This window comes from Ochotona curzoniae, unplaced genomic scaffold (genome assembly GCF_017591425.1).
Source record: "Ochotona curzoniae isolate NIBS_2020 unplaced genomic scaffold, NIBS_Ocur_1.0 contig_883, whole genome shotgun sequence".
Classification (NCBI taxonomy): Eukaryota; Metazoa; Chordata; class Mammalia; order Lagomorpha; family Ochotonidae; genus Ochotona; species Ochotona curzoniae.
Genome location: NW_024466599.1, coordinates 16016590 through 16037021, shown reverse-complemented (window position 1 = coordinate 16037021; position 20432 = coordinate 16016590). Strand labels below are relative to the sequence as shown.

The following is a 20432-nucleotide window of genomic DNA, read 5'->3' as shown; positions in this document are numbered from 1 at the left end:
AAACCTCACTTATTTCTGTATATGAAAAACAAGCAATAGGAAATTAAATTTTAAAGCACTGCTTACAGTAGTCAGTAGTAACAAAAATATGAATACATATCTATATACAAGACTTACATATGACAACTTTAAAATACTGCTAAGAGAGATTAGAGGAGAAACAAGTGGGAAGATATGTGTGTAGATTGGAAGACTCAGCATTGTGAAGACATCATTTCTCCCCAGACTGAATCTTAGATGGAGCACCCATCAGAATTCATATGAAAGTGCAGGCAACAATGAAGAGACACAGCAACTTAAAAAATAAAGCAGAACTGCATGATTTAATACACCTTGTTTCAAGATTCCAAGTTAGAGTAATCTATACAGAGAAATATTGATATAAAGGTCAATAAAATGGCTCTGAAATAGACTCATGCATAGTTGTTTTTGAAAGTTAATATTATTTGAGTGGCAGAAAGAAAGCTACCATCCCTAGTTCATTTCCCTAATACTCCAATGGCTAGATGTGGCTGGGCGTAAGGTGTGAGCCAGGAACTCAATTCAGGTCCCCAGTGTGGTTGGCAGGAATTCAATTACTCGTGCTGCCACCAGGACTTCCCAGGCTGTGCTTTTATTAACAGGAAGCTGGTTTTAAACCCCAGCACTTCATTATGAGAATGAACTATTGATACTCTGCTTATAAAGATGTAAAATGTTCAACTACTTTGGAAAAACACTTCAATAGTGCCTTAGAATGTGAAATATACAGTTCTCATATGTCCCAGCCTTATGTTAATTCACAGATTATTTATGTTTGTGTATCTTTGTTCATGATAGCCAATACGATGATTATTCTTAATGTGACATCACCATGTAACTGGACAGATTGTCACATCCACCAATTGGATAACTACTGAGCAATAAAAGCAATGAAATACTGATACCTGTAGCAGCTGGGATAAATCTCAATAATTATGTTGAGCTAAAGAACAGAGATACAGAGAATGTTCTCTGAATAATATATATATATATGTGTGTGTGTGTGTATAAATTTAGAAAATATAAGCTGATCTGTAGTAGTAGAAAGTGAATTGGTGGGAGCTTAGGAATGGAGGTTTGTGAGGAAAGGTGAAGAGGGAAATTAGAGAGACATAGGGAAATTTTGATGGTGAAGGACAAGTTTAGTATTCCAATTGGGAGGATGTTTTTGATGTGTACCTATGTCAAAGTATAAATACACTTTTTTTTTTACATTAAATGTATATAGTTCTTTATATGTCTATTATGCTTCATTAAATCTATTCTTTAAAAAGACCGGACAATGTCAGGCAGTCCAGCATCCCATTGTTTGTACCAACAATGTCGGGGTACACGTAAATAAGAGACTGATATAATTATGATTCCTTATGAAGGACTACACTATTGTAGTAAAGTGGGGAACATCTGTCGGGGGGTGGGACTTGGGAGGGGACTCCCAGCATATACGAAATTGTCCACATAATTCAGAATTCAAAATAAAAATATATTTTTAAAAAGACCATAAACACAGTATGCTAATAATAAATGCTGGTTATAGAAGATTGTGGTTCTTCAGTCATAAAGGATATCTCCATTAAGAATTTCTTGGGCATTTCAGTTTGCAATGCTGAATGCAAAGCTCTTTAACCTAAAACTTGGCAGCTAATTTCTTTCCTTTTGGTCTTTTCTGTTTCTTTTTTTGCCTCTCCTTCCTCCCTCCCTCTCTCTCCCTTTCCCACTCTTTTCTTTTTTTGTGTATGTTTAACAGTAGTAGTTCTGTCTGTGTGTTGTGCATGCAAGAAGTTAGGGAAACTTTGATACCATTACATACTCTCACATCTACTTCAAAGATTTCTATTTCTTATTTGAAGGGCAGGGTAACAGAGAATGAGGGGAAAGATGAGGGCGGGGGACAGTTATCTTTTATCCTTTGGTTTGCTCCTCACATGGTCACAACAGCCAGGTCTTGAGCTCCATTCAGGAGCTCCATCCCGGTCACCACATGCATGGTGGGGCCCACATAGTTGGGTCATTTACTACTGCCTTACCAGGCACTTTAACAGGAAACTGGATTGGAAGTGGAGTATCTGGGACTTGACTGTATACTCTGACATGGGAAATTGGCATTACCAGCTGCAGTTTGACCTGCTCTCATCAACTTTATTATTGAGATTCCATTTAAAATATGTTGTATTCTCTTCTTTCACAGCTACCACTACAGCCACCATTGACCCTGGTTCAAGTCACCAACTTTTGTGACTGAAAAAGGAACCTGTCACTGTGCTGCTGGATTTTATTCTTGACTCCCTTCAATCCAGTATCCAGATAATATTGAAAATGATCATTCAGAGATACAGATTTGAGTCACATTATTTTCCTGCCCATTTCCTTTCAATGGTTTTTCTTTTTTTTTAAAATAAGATTTATTTATTTTCATTTTCATTGGAAAGTCAGATTTACATAGAAAAGGAGAGACTGAGAGGAAGATCTTCCATCTGCAGGTTCACTGCCTAAGTGGCTGCAACAGTTGGAGTTGAGCTGATTGGAAGCCAGGAGCCAGGAGCCTCTTCTGAGTCTCCCATTTGGGTGCAGAGTCGCAAGGTCTTGGGCTGTCCTTTACTGGTTTGCAGGCCTCAGGCAGGTAGCTGGATCAGAACTGGTACCATATGGGATCCTTGCATGTGCAAGGCAAGGACTTTAGCCACTAGGCTACCATGCAGAGTCCTTAACAGCATTTTTCTATACTAGTGTGAAAAATTCTATTCACTATTGCATGACTGCCACTTGACTTTTCCTGCTTTAGTTGATTATCAATACTGGCTGAGTATTTAGAGAAAATCTCTTGGAAATATATTACTGGTTGCCTTTGAGTGTTTTGTATTTATTTTTGTAAGATTTTTGTAATGACCTGTTATGTATGTAGGATCTATTTTTTTTTTTTTCTTGTTCATACCTTTTTTTCCTTTGCTAGAGAGGATAAAACAGATGCCATTTTGTGACTTTGGATTCTTGTGTTACCCTATAAGTTATCTTGTTTATTTACTTGCCTTTTAATGTTTGCCTTGTTCAACTCTAGGGGACTCTGTTTACATTACTTTATGTGTCAATGGGAACTACTGGGTTAGCATAGAGCAGAGGCCCTTCCTTCAGTACAGTTTTCAGGTGTCACTGTCCTGAAGCTCTGCTGTGTTTTCCTGGCCTTGTCTGTACTTTATATACTGCTGGTACTCTTAGCTTAGAAAGTCTCTTTGTGCTTATTTCATTGTTTAAAAAATAAGTCACTTTTTTTTTAAGGGAATAACATGATGCTTAGCATTTTTTTAAAAGCAATTATATAAGAAAAATGAGATTTTTTTTAATTTTCAGATTTTTATCTCTGGTAACTTGGTTTGGGCACATAGTGAATATCTTGAGTTCTTTTAAAATTATTGAAAAGTTCACATTTTTAATTAAAAAGTTAATAATACAAGCATAGTCCTTGAGGTTTCTGGTTTGGTCAGCTGAGTGGGGAGGAGACTCCTGTACTGAGGTGGTAGAGAGTGTGAGAGAAAGGGCAGATTCAGTAGCAGGGTGCAGGGAAATGAGAAACCCAGTTTGGGTCAGAAGTTTGGGATAACCACTCGCCAAGTGGCAGCGTCAGGTAGATCATGTCCGTAGACATTGGGATGGAGAGAAAAATGTGTGAGTTTTAAACATTTGGAAGTCTGTATTCAAAGCTGCAGGACTGGGTGAGTAGCCATAGGTTTGGTACCTTGAAATCCTAAAAGTTCAATTTCTAGACAATTATTAATTTGATTGAGTAACATATTGTATTTCATAATAACCTACCATTAAAATGAACCTTTTTTTACCTAGAAATATTTTTACAATTTTATTGAAATATTTAGGTGCTTTTCTTCAATGTCTTGTGTTTCATTTGTAAGTATAATAACTTTTGGCCAACTTTTTAAACAGATAAAATAATTAGGCACAGAGCTTGTACCCTGAAGGACACTGCACATGCCATAATTGCAGCTGAATTGGATCCAGAGTTTAATAAACTCTGTGAAGAAATTAAGGAAGCCAGAATAAAAAGAGGTAAGTTGTAGAAATAAACCTCCTAATGGAACCACATGTGTTCACTTGCAACCAAGCGTCATTGAATGCTGTTACTTAGGAATGTAACTTGTGTTGAGACATAGCTTCAGTTCACATCTGATACTAGTATGTGTCATGTAGATTCTCAAAAATGTCTAAAATTATACCTTCTAAGAGGGCTTACTGTAATAGCACTACAAAAAACAAGCACTTTCTAGTGCAGTTCAAAAGAAGTACAATTTTTAATATCATTCCTTTGTATTTATTTATTTGAAAACCAGAGGGACTCACAGAGAAAGGGCGATAGACAATCAACGAGAGATCTTTATTCATGGTTCACTCCTCAAATGGTCACAACAGCCAAGGCTGGACCAGGCAGAAGCTAGGAACCAGGAACTTCATCTTGGTCTCTTGTATGGGTGCTGGTGTCAAGTAGTTGGACCGTCATCTGCGGCATTGCCAGGAGGAGGAAGCTGGATTACAGCCAGGACTCCAGTTGTCACCCTGATATGGGATGCTGCCATATAAGCACAGGCTTAGTCTGTGCTGCAATGCTGCCTCCTGTTGATTTCTCCCTCTCTCTCTCTTTTATTTTAATTTGTTTAGCTGAAAGGCAAAGTCAGAGGGGGTGTGGGGATAGGCAAGATGTCTTGCATCTGTTGCTTCACAGTGGCCAGAACTGAGCCAGGCTGAAGCTAGGAGGCCGGAGCTCTGTCTATCACCCACATTGGTGACAGGGATCTGAAGACTTGGGCCATCTTCTGTCACTTTTCCAGGTACAATAGCAAAGAGCTAGATTGGAAATAGAGCAGCTGAGACTTGAACTGGCAGCCCATATGGCATGCCAGCTTTGCATGTGGTAGTGGCTTAAACCCTCTGTGCTTTTAACACCAAATCAGATTTGATTTCAGACAGCTCATATTTGAAGACATTTTTAAAATCAGTTTACACTCAGTACTAGTACTTTTAAAAGATCTTTAGAAATTTCTTTTTCTTTCTATACAAATTAGTGGATGATTATTATTGGCGAGCATGGTTTGTATATTCAATATATAATCCTGTCCTTGAGAAACACTCGCTTTGAAGGAAAGAAATGTAGAACAAATCAAGTATAGTTCAAAACATGCACTGGTTGAAATATGTTCAGAACCAGACCTTCTGGTAAGGAACACAGCTTTTTGCTCAGAGGTTCAGGAACGAATATAGCAGTGTTCTGTAGTGGAAGAGAAAAATGGGGAGGCAGCGACTGGAAGTGAGGCACCACAGAGCAAACAGTAGCATGTATAATTTTTTTAAAAAGATTTATTTTTATTATTTTTTTATTGGAAAGGTGGATATACAGAGAAGAGAGACAGAGAGGAAGATCTTCCATCCGATGATTTACTCCCCAAGTGAGCGCAACGGCCGATGTTATGCCAATCTGAAGCCAGGAGCCTCTTCTGGGTCTCCCGTGCAGGTGCAGGGTCCCAAAGCTTTGGGCCATCCTCGACTGTCTTCCCAGGCCACAGGCAGGGAGCTGGAAGGGAAGCGGGGCTGTCGGGATAGAACCAGTGCCCATCTGGGATCCCGGGTGTGCAAGGCGAGTGCCTTAACCACTTGCGCCACCGCGCCGGGCCCCGCATGTATAATTTTAAAGGCACAGAAGTATGAAACAGGACACAACATGATGGCCTAGTGGCTAAATCCTCACCTTGCAAGGACCAGAAAACCATATGGGCACTGGTTTGTCTCCCAGATGTTCCACTTCCCATCCAGCTTCTTGTTTATGGCCTTGAAAAGCAGTAGAAGATGACCCACAGTCTTTGGGATCCTATACCGCATGGAAGACCTGGAAGAAACTGCTGGCTCCTGGCTTCAGATTGGCTCAGTTCTGGCCATTGTAGTCAGTTGGGGAGATGACCAGTGAATGGAAGGTCTTTCTCTTTGTCTGTCTTTCTCTCTGTAAATCTGATCTGCCTTTCTGGGTTTCCCACATGGGTGTAGGGGCTCCAACTTTTGATGATTTTCCAGAACATGAATAGATTGCTGGATCAGAAATGGAGCAGCCAGGACTCAAACTGGTGCCCATATGGGATGCTGGTGCCACAGGTGAAGCATTAGGTCCCTTCATCGTTATGCTGGACCCAGTATTGTTCATCTTAACCCCAAACTGGAAATATCCCAAATGTCCATGAGTAAGCAAAACATAGTGTAACCATACTGTGGCATGCAACTCGCCAATGAAAGAAACAGGTACTGAAACACAGTTCAACCTGGATGAACTTCTGATGTATCATGTTGACTGAACAAAGGCAGTCTAGCCTAGAGGAGGGTCCTTCAAAAGCCTCACGAGGATTGGCATTTAAAGATGTTTATTTTGCTAGAAAAATTTTCTAAATCAGTGCAGTTGAGGCTTTTCAAAAACTTTATGGCTGTGTGTTGTGAAAAAACTGCACAAGGATTAAAACTCATTTTACACCAAAATAAACTTACCTTTTGATTCTGTATTTTGTGAACTTTTTGAAGTCCTTTTGTTTTATATGAAATGTCCAGATGAGGCAAATACATGGAGACAAAAAGTAGTAGTTGTCTGGAACAGCTATCTAAAATGAAACTTTTTTGGTAACCATTCAGATCTGTAAATTTACTAAAAATTGATTGTACTCTTGAAACAGGTAATTTCATATTATATAAGTTACATCTCAATAAAACTGCTAGGGAAAAAAACTATTGGAGGAGTCTAGGCTTTTAATGGCTGAAATAACAGTAAAAAGAGGAAAAACAAGTGGTGTGACTGTAGTAAGGGGAGGGTACTACACTGCCTTATTACTGACTGAATGACTTGGTTGTTGCTAACATTGCCAATCCAGATGGAAAGACAGTCCAGGTAGCTGATTGTTTTTTGGCTTTAATGGAGAAAGAAAAGCCAGTTACTTTCAAATTTGACTCATCTTTAGGGCACCCAACTGGAGACATCAAATAGGCAATTCTGTATGTATGGGTCAGATGGCAAGAGGTGTTTGGGCTAAAGATGTAGATTAGAGAATTATTATAAACTGATAAAAAAAATTGAACACAAAAGTGATACTTTGTTGAGAAAGATGTGGGTTAGAGTGAGAAGAAAAGAGATTACAGGAAGGACCCTGGAGACAGCAACCTTGAAGGAAGACCACACAGAAGAGAGGACTTTCATGAAGAAAACTGAGACAGGATGGTTTCTTATCTTGAAAGTAACACTAATTACCACATCATGGTATGATAGGAGCAAACACCAGACTCATACAGTTCATGGGAGTGTGGTTATTGGACACATAAACACTTACTGGAGGTTCTAAAATGGTGGAGAAGATGACTTCCAGACAGTATGTAACCTTACGTTCCCACAGTCATAATAATGCAACATTTGTCCCTTTATGAATTGAAGTGAAGGGACAATGGGCTCTCTTTGGGGGATTAAGTGGAAGCATGGTCTGTTGGGTTGTTTTGTCTTTATGATTTTAAAAGACAATCTTTCCATCTGAATTACAAACTGTCCAAATATAATTAATGACTTTAAAACTCAGTTTTGTATTTCAGGCTTTTTTTTTTTTAACCTTGTTCGTTTATGTAGCTGGGAATATTTAAATAGGTATTGCTTATCTTTTGCTTGCAGGCTTATCAGTAACAGCAGAACAAATAAATCCTCATGGTACTGCAGCTCGGAAGACAGAAACGAGAGTTGAAGAGGCATTTCGGCACAAACAAAGAAATCCAATGGATGTCTGGCACAATTCTGCAAATAAATGTGCATGTGAGTGAGAGCATGTTATCCAGTAGTGGTAACAACCGCTAGGGATCGGATTTGCTAGGAGCGGGATACACAAACTGCTATTTTTCCACAGGTCTTTTAATCTCTGCTTTCAGAAGTGAAGAGCTTGTGGAGTAACATACTGAATCACAATTTTTTTTAATTACTTATTTGAAAGGCAGAGAAAAAGACAAATCTGCCATTCCTTGGTTTAATTCCTAAAAGCTTGCGACAGCCAAAGTTGGGTCAGATTACAAGGCAGAAATTCAGTTAATCCAGGTCTTCCACATGCATGGACCTGGCACTTAAATCATTGCCCCTTGCCTCCCAAGGTGTGCATGAGCTGAAACCGGAAGCAGAATTGGAACTGGTGCGCAGGCATTCCAATAATGGGAAGAAGACATCCTAAGTGGCAGTTTAACCACAATGTCACATATCTGCCCCACCCTGAAATTGTATTTTTTTAAACATATTTGCTGTTTTCTATCCTTATTCAGTACTTGCTGCTGTAAATTATGTAGGTTTGGATATTTTCAGTGTTAAACTTTGCTTTTTTACGTAGACATGCAAAGCCAACCGGCTTGCTTTCCATCGCTGTCATCATCCCCTTGTCGTATGCTAGGCAGGGTGTTCTTTTCAGTGGGAAATGGAAACTCTGGCATACGGGAGTGACTGATAGGCGGTAGGAGTTTGGTTTTTCTGGTGGAATATTTTGTGCTTGGTTTGAAAATTCTTCACAGCTTTCTTTGTCTAGCTGAATGGGATGTAGTTAAAGAAAAAATTCAGTGTTTTATTTTTCATTTTTACTCATGTTCATGTATAAAATTTCTAAAAGATTGATGTTATAAACATAGCATCTTTCTAATATACTCCTTCTATTACCTGAAGATAGCCTGTCTTGAAAGATACATACTGTTCTTCTGGCACAAAAGTAATGATGCTGGTTTAATTACCAATAATATTGACCTTAACATGTTCCTTCCACTCATGGCATTGAGTTTGAATGAATGAGTTATACTCACTTTTTTTTTTCACTTGTCCTCTGAAAATGTGTCACTCATATGTAAGGAAGTTTGAGAAAGGACTTTGTGATGCATTTGCTTGCCATAAAATTGATGAAAATTGTTTTATGTAGTTGTATATTATATCATGACTTTACTTATAGCACTTTAATTCACACCTTGAAATCTTTGACATTCTCTGCACCTGAAACAAATGTTTAGTAATGAAAATGCATTGAATTAAGTTACTTCAAATGTTTGACTCACTCTACAAGTGTGGATTTTGTCTCTTACCAGTAGATGGCACATGTGACACATCATTTGTTTTGTATTAACTTATCTAAATAAATGTTTATAAGGAAGATATAAATAAGAGTTTATAAGGAAGATGCAAACAAGTTTATAAATTCTTCAGTGTTTATAAGGAAGAATTGCTTTCCTGAGGCCTTGATTTTGGAAGTGAGTTCAATGATGCCATAATGTTACCTCTAAGAATGTCCCTAAACCAGCATCAATGCACCTCTAATGAAGGAAGTTATAGATTAAGGATTTGATCCACAGATATGTATTGCTGTCACATTCCAAGTACTGTGAAGTGAGTGAAACAAGAATTCTTATTCTCATGGAGCTTTTGTGTGACCAGTTTCTCTTACTTTACAAAAACTGTACCAACCATTAGAAATAATGTGAGAGGGAAAATAGCTCCAATTCTAACTCCCAAAGATTGATAACACTTTCCTTTGTTGTTAGCTAGGATGAAAGCATTAGAAATAAATTTGCTTCAGTAGGGCTTCTAGCCTTTTCCTAGTGAGCTGCGTGCAAAGTAGCTGAGTTGCATCTTTATGGAGCAGAGCTCAGCCTCTGATTGTTTCTGTAGATCCACGGCTTGGGCAAGAGCAGAGGAAGTCTCTTGTACTGTTGCTGCACAGCTGGAGGGACTTGTCAGGTTGTAGAAATGTCACAACTCTTTTTTAAGTCAGAGCTAGCGGAATATTTTTCTCTCATTTTTAAAGTTGCCTCATTCATCTTTATATAGTTAATGGAGTGCCTACCAATGCCCATCACTGGAGACTGAGTACCAGCTTCTAACAGAAGATCAATACAGACATTTTATTTTTCTTTGTTGTGCTAATTACCCGTAACTGTGGATTATAAAAATAGAACTTAATGGGGGGGAAATGAGAAGATGGGTCTAACAATAGTAGGAAAATATATTTCAAGCCAGATTGTTAAATTAGTTGAGTATTGGAGGTGATTTCAGGAACCTTTAGTGGATAGAAATGAGAAATATTTACACCTAAATCTTTCCATTTTGTATGAATACACTGAGACCAAAGTATGTAAAACCTGTCAGTAGACTACAAGTTCATATTACACAGTTTGAGTCTGAAAAACAAGGATTATCATCAGACCATATTCCTTTGTCTTAAAAAGCAATTTTAGAATCATGGCTTAAACCATCTACACCTAGTAATGTCATAGTAAGCTTTTTAGTTTTAATATATTAAAAGTATATTTCATCTCTTTAAAAAAAATAGAACAAATTCAATAATTTCATGGTTCCAAAAGTTACTTACTTCAGTGAACTAATATCTAGAATTTGGCTTTAGATTCTGAAGGTGATGGGGTTTAGCTTAAGTGGCTTTAAAATTGTATTTAAACATTCCAAAGAATACTTAATTGTACTGTATAGTGTCATAAATTACAGCATACAAGTTAACTTTTTATTAAGAGATAATGGGATAAACTTGCCTGTTACAGTGATTTCATTCTCACCTTGTACCCTGCCCTGCCCAGTCACGACGTCGTCATAGTTTATGGCATGTCCTGCTGTAGTCCCAGTTGTGTTTGTAGACCTCCCTTTTCATGGGATTGACCAAATATTTACTTTTAAAACTGCTCATATTATTGATGCTTTGATTAGAAGAGGATTTAGTTTCTCTACATATGTTTAAACAACTAAAGAAGTTGATGCTGCTAGGTAACTAGTTGTTGACAATTGAGTAACCAAATTGTCCATATGACTTTATAAGGCTTCTATCTGTGATCTAGGAACTGTAGGTGATTCTTTCTTTTCTGGAGGGAGGGAGAACAGGAATCCTTTGTGGGGATGTCCCTCAGTATCCTATCATGTTGTGTTATTTTTTTCCTTTCATGGTTTCGGAGCTATTTTTTTGGTGGTCTTGCTGGTAAAGCACTCACCTTTCTGGTGGAAATTCAGGTTTGACTTGTGGGCAACCGGGAATGTGATCATTCCCTAAATGTAGGTGTGTTTGGGTCCTGGGTGTTGGTGACTAAGAGTAGCTAAAAAGTAGAAAAGTAGAAGTGTTCATGGAGCAAATTTTTAAGAAATTTTTATTGTACAGAATTCATCCCTGACTTGATCCTGTTGATTCCATGTTTGTAGACAATAGGAATTAGTTAGCATGGATATGCCATGTGTTATACCAGTGTGGGTTTACATTCTTTTGGATTCTATTCAGTAAACTTTTGTAAGGTAATGTTTTTCTTTCTTGTGAAACAGTTCGGGTTCGGAGAAAATCAAGGCGACGATCGCAGTGGGGTAAAGGAATTATTAAGAAAAGAAAGGTCAATAATTTAAAAAAAGATGAAGAAGACACCAAATTTGCAGACTTTGAGAACCATTCGGAGGACAGGAAGTTGCTGGAAAATGGCGAGTTTGAGATAAACACTGACTGCCATGAGGAGAATGGAGAAGAAACTGGAGACCTGTCTATGACCAATGATGAGTCGTCGTGTGACATCATGGACATGGATCAGGGGCAGAGGCTTAGCAGTGGAGCAGGCACGAAAGAGAACTTTGCGTCCACTGAAGAGGAAAGTTCGAATGAATCTCTCCTTGTCAACAGCAGTGGTTCTCTCAATCCAGAACAGACATCTAGGAAAGAGCCTTTCCTTAAAGGAAACTGCCTCAATGGTGAAGCTTCCACTGACAGCTTTGAGGGACTCCCAGCCAGGGCGTGTCAGAATGGCAAAGCTGAAGTAGTTTCTCTCTGTAGTAGTAGGGAAAAATGTAATTCTGAACAAAAGATTGTTATGGAGGACCAGACTAGAGAAAAACCAGAAGCTTCGACGGAAGACCTTGGAAGAGATCCCGAGAAACTAGAGGCCCTGCGGTGTGGCAGCGGTGAGAAGTTAGAGCCAACCTCTGATCCAGGGACTAAAGACACAGAGCTGGATCAAGAAGGTAGAGCTAATAATTTAAAACATCTTCTTCTAATGACTTAAAACTCCAGAGTTAATTTATTACATGTTTTATCTGATTCCCAGTAGGAATAGTTGATGAATAATTATACCTCTTTGAGAATCTGTTGAGGTTTTCATTTCCTTTCCCTTGAAAAGTACACTCAAATGAAAGTGCTTTTGGGATATGTGGGAAAAGTTTTTGTTTGTTTTGCTTTTTTTTTTCTTCCCTGCTAGCTTCTTAAAGCTCTAGCAGAATTAGCAAGTAGGATAAATAGGAAAGTCAAAGTCTCAAAATTCTTTCAATGGATAAAAAGAGTTTTGCTGTTCTTAAATGCTGCCTGTTAAAAATTTCTCTTTCTTCAATATTTGCTAATAGTAGTTTTTTCCAATTATTCATTTTTACTAGAAAGGAAAATTTACAGAGATAAAAAGACAATTATAGAAGGAGACATTCCATCTATTGTTTCATTTCCCCAAATGGCCACAATGGCCTGAGCTGAGTTGATCTGAAGCCAGGAGCCAGGAGCTTCTCTCTGAGTCTCCTACATGGGTATAGGGGCCCAAGGACCTAAACTGGATTGGAAGTGGAATATCTGGGACTTGAATTGGGATCCATATGAGATGTCAGTGCCACAGGCAGAGGGTTAATATAAGCCACTGCACTAGCCCCGAGAGTAGTTTTAAGAGCACTGTATATTTATGGCTGTCATATAAATAAGACCTGAGTACTGTGTTAAAGCTAGGGTTAAGTAAGTGAGTAGAAAAAGGAAGGAACTCTGTGACATGAGGCTGACTGGATCTATAGGAGGATCTATACCAGTGCTGCTGTTCTTGCAGGAAAGGCTTAATTCAGTTGGTGATCTAAAAGCTTTTATGTAAAAATTGCTGCCTTCCAGGGTGGCATTAAACTGGAATTACAAGAAGAGCCAAGACTCAAACCCAATAACCTCTGAAGTGGGATATGGGCATCCCAACTGGCAGCCAGCTGCTACACTGAATGCCCAGCCTCTTGTGTAGAAGTTGGACTGATGAAATGAAGGAAGAAGCATTGGAGGTTAGAGAGTAAGAGGCAGAATGCAGGATAGAGGAAAAGTATGAGATTCTGAAACTGTGTGAGCTTGTCTCTGTGTTCCTTCCCCCTCAATCTCCTTGTAGGGTTGTCCTGCTTTGAGGAGCAAAGTGCTCAATGCTCTGTCTACCCTTCCTATCCCTCACAGAAATGGGCACAGTGAGGATATACTCACCTACTTCAACACTTCTGTATTTTTTAAACATGTATTTTGTTTTTATTGGAAAGTCATATATACAGAGAGGAGGAGTGTCAGAGAGGAAGTCTTCCATCTACTGGTTCATTTCCCAAGTGACCACAATGGCCAGAGCTGAGCTTATCCAAAGCCAGGAACCAGGAGTTTCTTTCTGGTCTCCCACGTGGGTGCAGGGTCCCAATGCCCTTAACTGCTTTTCCAGCCACAAGCAAGGAGCTGGAGGCTAAGCAGGGCCGCCGGGCTAAGAACTGGCACCATATGGGATCCTAGTATGTGCAAGACAAGGACTTTAGCCAATAAGCTACCATGCTGGGCCCAAACACTTCTATCTTTTTTTTTTTTTTTTAAGATTTTTTTGTTTGTTTGTTTTCATTGGAAAGTCAGATTTACAGAGAGGAGGAGAGACAGAGAGAAAGATCTTTTATTCACTGGTTCAGTCCCCAAGCAGCCACCCCAGCTGAAACTGAGCTGATCTGAACCCAGGATCCAGGAGCTTCTTCTGGGTCTCCCATGTGGGTGCAGAGTCCCAAGGCTTTGGGCTGTCCTGTACTGCTTTCCTAGGCCACAAGCAGGGAGCTGGAAGTGAAATGGAGTAGCTGGGATATGAACCAGTGTCCATATGGGATCCAGGGTGTGCAAGGTGAGGATTTAGTCACAGGCTGTTGCTTCAGGCCTGACATTTCTATTTTCTCTGCAAGACAGTAGGAGGAAAATAGAATACACTAATTCTAAGATAACATTAGCCATATTATACTTTTAAAGAATTTATTAATTTTATTTATTTGGGTATCAGAGAGACAGAAAGAACCCCATCTATTAGTTCATACCCCCAAAGCCCACAGAGACTAAGGCTGGGCCAGCCTGGGAATGAGAGCCAGGAGCTGGAAACTCAGTCCCATTCTTCCATGTTAGTGGCAGGAATTCAGCTACCTTAACTATCATTTGGTGGCCTGCTAACATAGATGTTAGCATGAGGCTGGAATTGGGAGCAGAGCCAGGGCTTGAACCTAGGCATTGCATCAAGGGGTGTAGGCACCCAAGCTGGTATTTGGATCACTAGGCTATATGCCCACCATAGGCATTGCACCTTAAATGTTGTAGCTCAGATGACTCTCCCAGAGAAATGTAGGCAGTGGGATACAAGAAAGTGAGAAACGTGAAGGGTTTTGGGTCAGGAGGCAGATATCTAGGCAGATTGGCTCCACTCTGTGTAAGCATCTGCCTCACTAGGCTTCCATTTTCAAAAGCTTCAAATTGTAAAATGGTAACTATGAAAAGAGTGAGACTGTTTCAAGTCAGTCCTTAAAGGTGAAGACTACTTTCTTCTTCCTTCTTAGTAGATATGTTTGTTATGTGAGATTCTTGGTTTTCATAGTTGTGGTTTAATTAACTTTGAGTCATTTATTTGTACAAGGAAAAAAAAAGCAGTCATTCTAAAAGGGGATTGGTGAGTAGAAGAAGCTGTAGTTGCTTAAGATTGACTTTTCTTGAGTTTTACTTGCTGCAGTGCATTTTTCCCCTCAATTGTAGGTGCTTTTAAAGTAAAGAAATGCCGTAAATTAATTTTAGAGCAGGCCAAAGCAACAAGCCTGGAACTGGTTCCAGAAGAGCCTTCGGAGCCTGTGCCGCCTCTCAAAGTGGACCGCGAGAGGCTGAAGGTAAGCCCAGCTGTCCTGGTGGTAAATGCATGCGTGCAGGTGTGTACGCATCTGTAGGCAATTGAGTAAAACTAGTTTTGAAATTATTTTGCTTTAACCTAGGAATTAAATGTCTTGGGCCTTTTCGTAAAAAAGAATTGTATGTGTTTTGAGGGGTTGAAATATTTGAGAATATTCTTGGTTATAAAGTAAACCCTAGAATCTTGTAATGTCGGATGACATTGAAACCCATAGCCTTAAGATGTCTGTCTTCTATTTCATTTTGAGTACTGAAATAAACCTATTTTATTCTTTTGATTTTTTTAGAAATTGCTTGATTTGTTGGTAGATAAAAGCAACAATCTGGCAGTTGACCAGCTTGAGAGATTATATTCTCTTCTTAGTCAGTGCATCTACCGTCATCGGAAAGATTATGACAAATCACAACTTGTAGAGGTAAGTGCTTAATTCATGTACAGTAAATAAATGTGTGATTTTACTTGTCCAAAGGGTCAAGGGGAAAAAGATTGAGCCTAAATCTGCGTCTTTCACCAGAAGCATTAAGAGTTATATTTTGAAGAATGAAAGCTTTCCATGTCTTTTTGTCTCAGGAAAGAAGTTATCTGTGTTCCTAGCTTGCCAAAGCACAGAAATCCGTGGTTCTGGATTGGCAAAATACTCAAAGCAGCCTGTGCTGGCTCCCCACTGCTTTGCCTATCACTACCGTGCTGACAGAGCTTATTGCTTGGATCTCTTGGATGTGGGCAAGGCCCAACAGCCTACTGCTGCTGCTGATCCAAAGGAGCAGTCAGTGTGGGCAGTGGAAGAGAACCTAACGTCTCAGGGAGCCCGTTCTGCCCTGTAACATGGCCACAGGAAGAACTGGTTACCCTCATGCTTCCTTGTTTTTGGGAGGAGCCATTCCATGTGTACACAACTCAGGACCACACAAAAGTTCTTCCCTTGCCAGATGAGCTCCTCTATTTGGTTGCATAATTTCATCAGTAAGCTGTACTTCTTTTTCTTTAGCAAATGTAACCCCTTATCTACCTAGTAAATGGCTAAGTGAGACCCTCTTTATGTACTTGCCTGATAGTTTATCTGGTGGTTTGTTAAATATTTTTAAAGTACTTGTATTATTCAATGCTGTACTAAATGTTTGGGATGCAGAAAATGAGTTAAGACCATGACTATTTTCTGGTATATCTAAGAAAGTAGATGTAGACTCTATAGAGTTATTTTTTATGTGTAATTGGGAATATTTTAATCAAAGCAAGAGAGCATTTAAAAACTTACAGCCACATTTATGTGAAAAAATATATATATACAATAAAATTTATATTACTTATATGCTTAAAAGGCAGAGTTAGAGAGGAAGAAACAGAGGGAATCTTACTTCCACTGCTTTACTGCTTAGCTGGCTCCAGTGGCCAGTACTTGGCCAGGCTGAAATCAGGATATAGGAACTGCTTCCAGTTTTCCTGTGTGGGTGCGAGGATCCCAGCACTAGGACTGTCTTCTGCTATTTTTCCCAGGCCATTAGCAGGGATCATGATTGGAAGTAGAACAGCTGGGACTTGAGGCAGCCCATAATGGGATGCTAGTGTCACTGGTGGCAGCTTCACGTGCTATACCATAAAGTAAGAATCTGTATTTTAAAATTAGAATCATATTGTATATTCTGTCTAAAGGATTTAATTTATTCACAAGGCAGAGTTATAGAGAGAGTAGGAGAGACAGAGGTAGTTATTTTCCATCCCCAAATATATTCACTCCCCGGATGGCCACAAGCTGGGGCACGATCAGGCCAAAGCCATGGGCCAAGAACTCAGCATCTTGCAGTCTGGTTATTTGCTGCTGCACATTAGCATGGAGCTAAACCAGAAGAGCAGTGCTGCAATACGGGATGCTGATCTGGGAGGCTGGTATCCAGGCAGCAGCTTAACACTCTGAACTACAATACTGGTCTCATGTATTTGGACTTATGACCTGATTTTCCCCCCTACTTCACAACATATATTTAAGTGTTTAGTAGAAGTGATTTTAATTAATCATGTAGTACACTGGTTAATTTTATAGAACTGTGGAATGGAATTTCTTTGGAGCTATTTAAAAATAAGAAAACCTGGCCAAGCATGAAGGCTCAATTAACAAATCCTCTCCTTGCAAGCACCAGGACCCTACGTGGGCACTGTTTCATGTCCCAGATGTTCCACTTCTTATCTAGCTCTCTGCATGTGGCCTGGAAAAGCAGTGGAGGATGCCTGAAGCCTTGGAATCCTGCACCTAGAAGGTGTGGGTGACCTAGAAGAGGCTCTTGGTTCTTGGGTTTGGATCAGCTCAGCTCTGGCCATTGCAGCCGTTTGGAGAGTGAACCAGCAGATGGAAGATCTTTCCCTCTGTGTGTGTGACTCTCCAATAAAAAGACATAAATAAAAAAAGGAAAAAGAAACCAAATGTCGTAGATGTCTGACATTTGCATACCTAAATAAAATGTGTGGAGTTGAGTTATTTTATATCTATCCTCCATTATTCATATTAGTTGGAACAGATTGAGTCATCTGCAATGAAACATCTCTGAGAATGGAAGTTGGAAGCTCTGTCTTCTGGAACCTGAGTTTTGTGAGGAGGGAGGGAATTGGTAGCAGTCAGCAGTATGTGACTTTCCTGGTGGCAGTGACAGATGCTAGTCATTCTGGCTTTTTACCTCTCTGTTGTCAGAGGTGGATAGGAATGGGACCAAGGTGCTTTCTGCTTTCTGAAATAAGCCCCACTACGTTGAATGCAGTCATTTTGCTTTGGGAATCAGCAGGATATGAGTAAGAAGGTGCTCTGGAGTAAAGCTGCCATTTATTGGCTTTCAGGTTATTTATCCCCTCTACCTTGGTTTCTTTATCTGTAAAATGGAACTCATAATGCTACCCATCTTCAGCTTCTCAAATTGCCATGGGAACTAGATCACATAAGTATAAAAAAAGAATTAATATATAAAATTTATAATTTGTATATACAAATCTATTCTTTTTCAAGTATAATTTTTATTTCAATATTGTCTATGCAGCTGAGAGGGATGCACGCCCATGTGGGCTTCTGATTAGGGTGAGGAGGGTTGAAGTATGGAGGAAGGTGGGTGGGACAAATGTTTTAGTTTTTTTTTTTTTTTTAATCTGTGTGTGCAAGAGGGGAAGGGTAGGGGGATGCTCCTTGCTGTCAAACTATATCAGCACCTGGGGGTGGTGGGTGGTTGTTTAATGATGCCTTAGAAACCCCAATGTGGGGAAGAATGTTCTAAGGGTGCTAATTTGAGTGGTTTTGGTAGTTCTGGGACATTGTTGACTTCGTTGCACCAGGGTCGAGAAAATCTTTCCAAGGTCTGTTGGCTGATCAGGTGAACCTTAGTGCATCCACAGACCCAGACACTTGCTGCAGAGCTTGGTCAGCAGAATTGTCCCTTCTGTTCTATTTTCTATCATCTGATAAGACGCTCAATATCCTCTGTGGCCTAGAATAGCTAGCTGTCATGCCTCCCGTGTACCTCTGGACATGTTGTCCCCTGCACAGGCACCAGCAAATAAAGAATCCCTGTCCTGATGCATGCCCTCCAAACTCTGACCAAATCTCTTATAATTTTCCCTGTGGCTGGAATTTGAGTTCAGCAATACGACTGGGGAGTCCCCCAAGAAATCTCACCTGAATTGACCTTGAATTTGACACTTATGTGTGCCAGCTAGTGCAGAGTCAAATTTGGTCTATCACTGCACCAGCCGAGTGACATACTGGTAGATGCAGCTGCCTGGACAGTTCTGCCCTCAACCCCATCTCTTATAGGTGCTGAGCCCTCGCACAGCCCAGCCTTCCACAGGCCCAGTCTTCCACCAAGTGCCATGGCCTAGTTGGGGTAACCCTCAATAAACCCTACCAGGTCCTCCCCTTGCCTCAGTTCTCATGATCACCAGTGAGAGCTATGGTTTAGCAGAGGAGTTTCCAATTTCCCCTACCAAGCCTGCTTCTATCCCTACATCTCACATGTACTGGTGGGTGCTGTGGCCTAGCCTGACATAGCCTGCCTCAAGTCCTGGCATTCACTGTCCGGCACTGCAGCCTAAATTGACTGGCCCGCACCCATTCCGGCCTTTGCCAGTGGGTGCTACAGCCTGGCCCACCCCCAGACCCAACTTACACATGACCCAATGGTGTCATGCCTATCCCACATCCATTCTGGTTCTTGTGAACACTAGCAGATGCTGGGGTCTATCCCATCTTGCCCAACCCATACTGGCTCACATCCATACTGAGTGCTATAGTCTTGCCTGGCCTGCTCCCAGCTCTGGCTATTGTGCTCCCCAGCAGGAGCCGTAGCCTAGCAGGGGAGTTCCACAAGTTCCCTTAACAGGCCCACTCCAAGCCCTGAATCTCACACATTTTAGCAGGTGCTGCACCCCTGCTTGTCATGGTCTGCCCTTAGTACTGGCCTTTTGATGTTCTTTTGTATTTTTTAAAAAAAATTATTTCTGATGATGTTTACATAGTTAAGGATGTATGCTCATGTGGACTACTGGTAAGGTAGGAAGGGTTGAGGAATAGGGGAAAGTGAACGAGACCATTGTTTTCAATTTTCTTTTTCTTTTTCTTGTATCTGGGGGAAGAAGAGAGATAAGGGGAGAAGCTTCACCCTGGATCCCAACTGCATCAGTACCAAGGGATGTGGGATAGCCATCTGATGTCATCCCAGGGTCCCTGATGTCCTCCCCAGCATGCTCCATGGGTACTGCTCAAGTGGTTTTGGGAGTTCTGAAATGCTATTGATTTCATTACTCCAAGAATGAAGAAATCTTTCCAAGGTTCATTGGCTGACATAGTCCACCTTACAGTCTCCATTAGTCCAAAGATTTGCTGTCAACACTTGCCAGGAGAGTTGTCTGATTTGCTCTGCCCTTCATAGTCTGCTATGGCACTAGATGTCCTCTGCAGGCCCAATGGACCCTCTACATATCCCCCATGTAGATGCTGGCATGTGATCCACTGCACCATCTTCAGCAACTGAAGAGGCCTAGTTCTGATACATGCATGCCACAGTTAGACCACAGATCCTGCAATTCTCCCCATGGTTGGAGTTCTGAGTCCAACAGTTCAGTTGGGGTAAGGGGAAAGGAGGGATCTCCAAAGAAATGTTGTCTGAGGTGACCCTAGACCTGACCTTTGTGTGTGTGCTAGCCAGTACAGGGACCAGCTCAGTTGGTTACCCACAGCAGCCTGCACACATACTGGTGGTTGCAGTTGTTGGGTCATTCTTGTTCCCAGCCCCATTTCTTAAGTAAACCAAAGGATGCTGCAGCCCAGTCTGACCCTGCCCACCACACACTCAGCACTCATGTACACCAGTAGAAACTGCAACCCAGTTGGAGTGACTCCTAATAACCCACACCAGGCCTGCCCCAAGCCTTGATTCCTGCTCATGCCAGTATGTACAGCAGACTGG

The 20432-nt window shown here is 40.5% G+C and overlaps 1 protein-coding gene across 5 annotated transcripts in view; it reads left to right on the top strand.

The window, feature by feature from the left end:
* ATAD2B (ATPase family AAA domain containing 2B) overlaps positions 1-20432 on the top strand; it is a 153965-nt gene that overhangs the window by 128903 nt on the left and 4630 nt on the right. For 4 of the 5 annotated variants that reach the window (XM_040992904.1, XM_040992903.1, XM_040992905.1 and 1 more), the window contains 5 exons: positions 3955-4077; positions 7709-7846; positions 11369-12052; positions 14847-14974; positions 15281-15409. In XM_040992904.1, coding sequence (XP_040848838.1) covers positions 3955-4077; positions 7709-7846; positions 11369-12052; positions 14847-14974; positions 15281-15409 — 1202 coding nt within the window. The remainder of the gene's footprint in view (positions 1-3954; positions 4078-7708; positions 7847-11368; positions 12053-14846; positions 14975-15280; positions 15410-20432) is intronic. The other variant, XM_040992906.1, reaches the window with a different exon arrangement.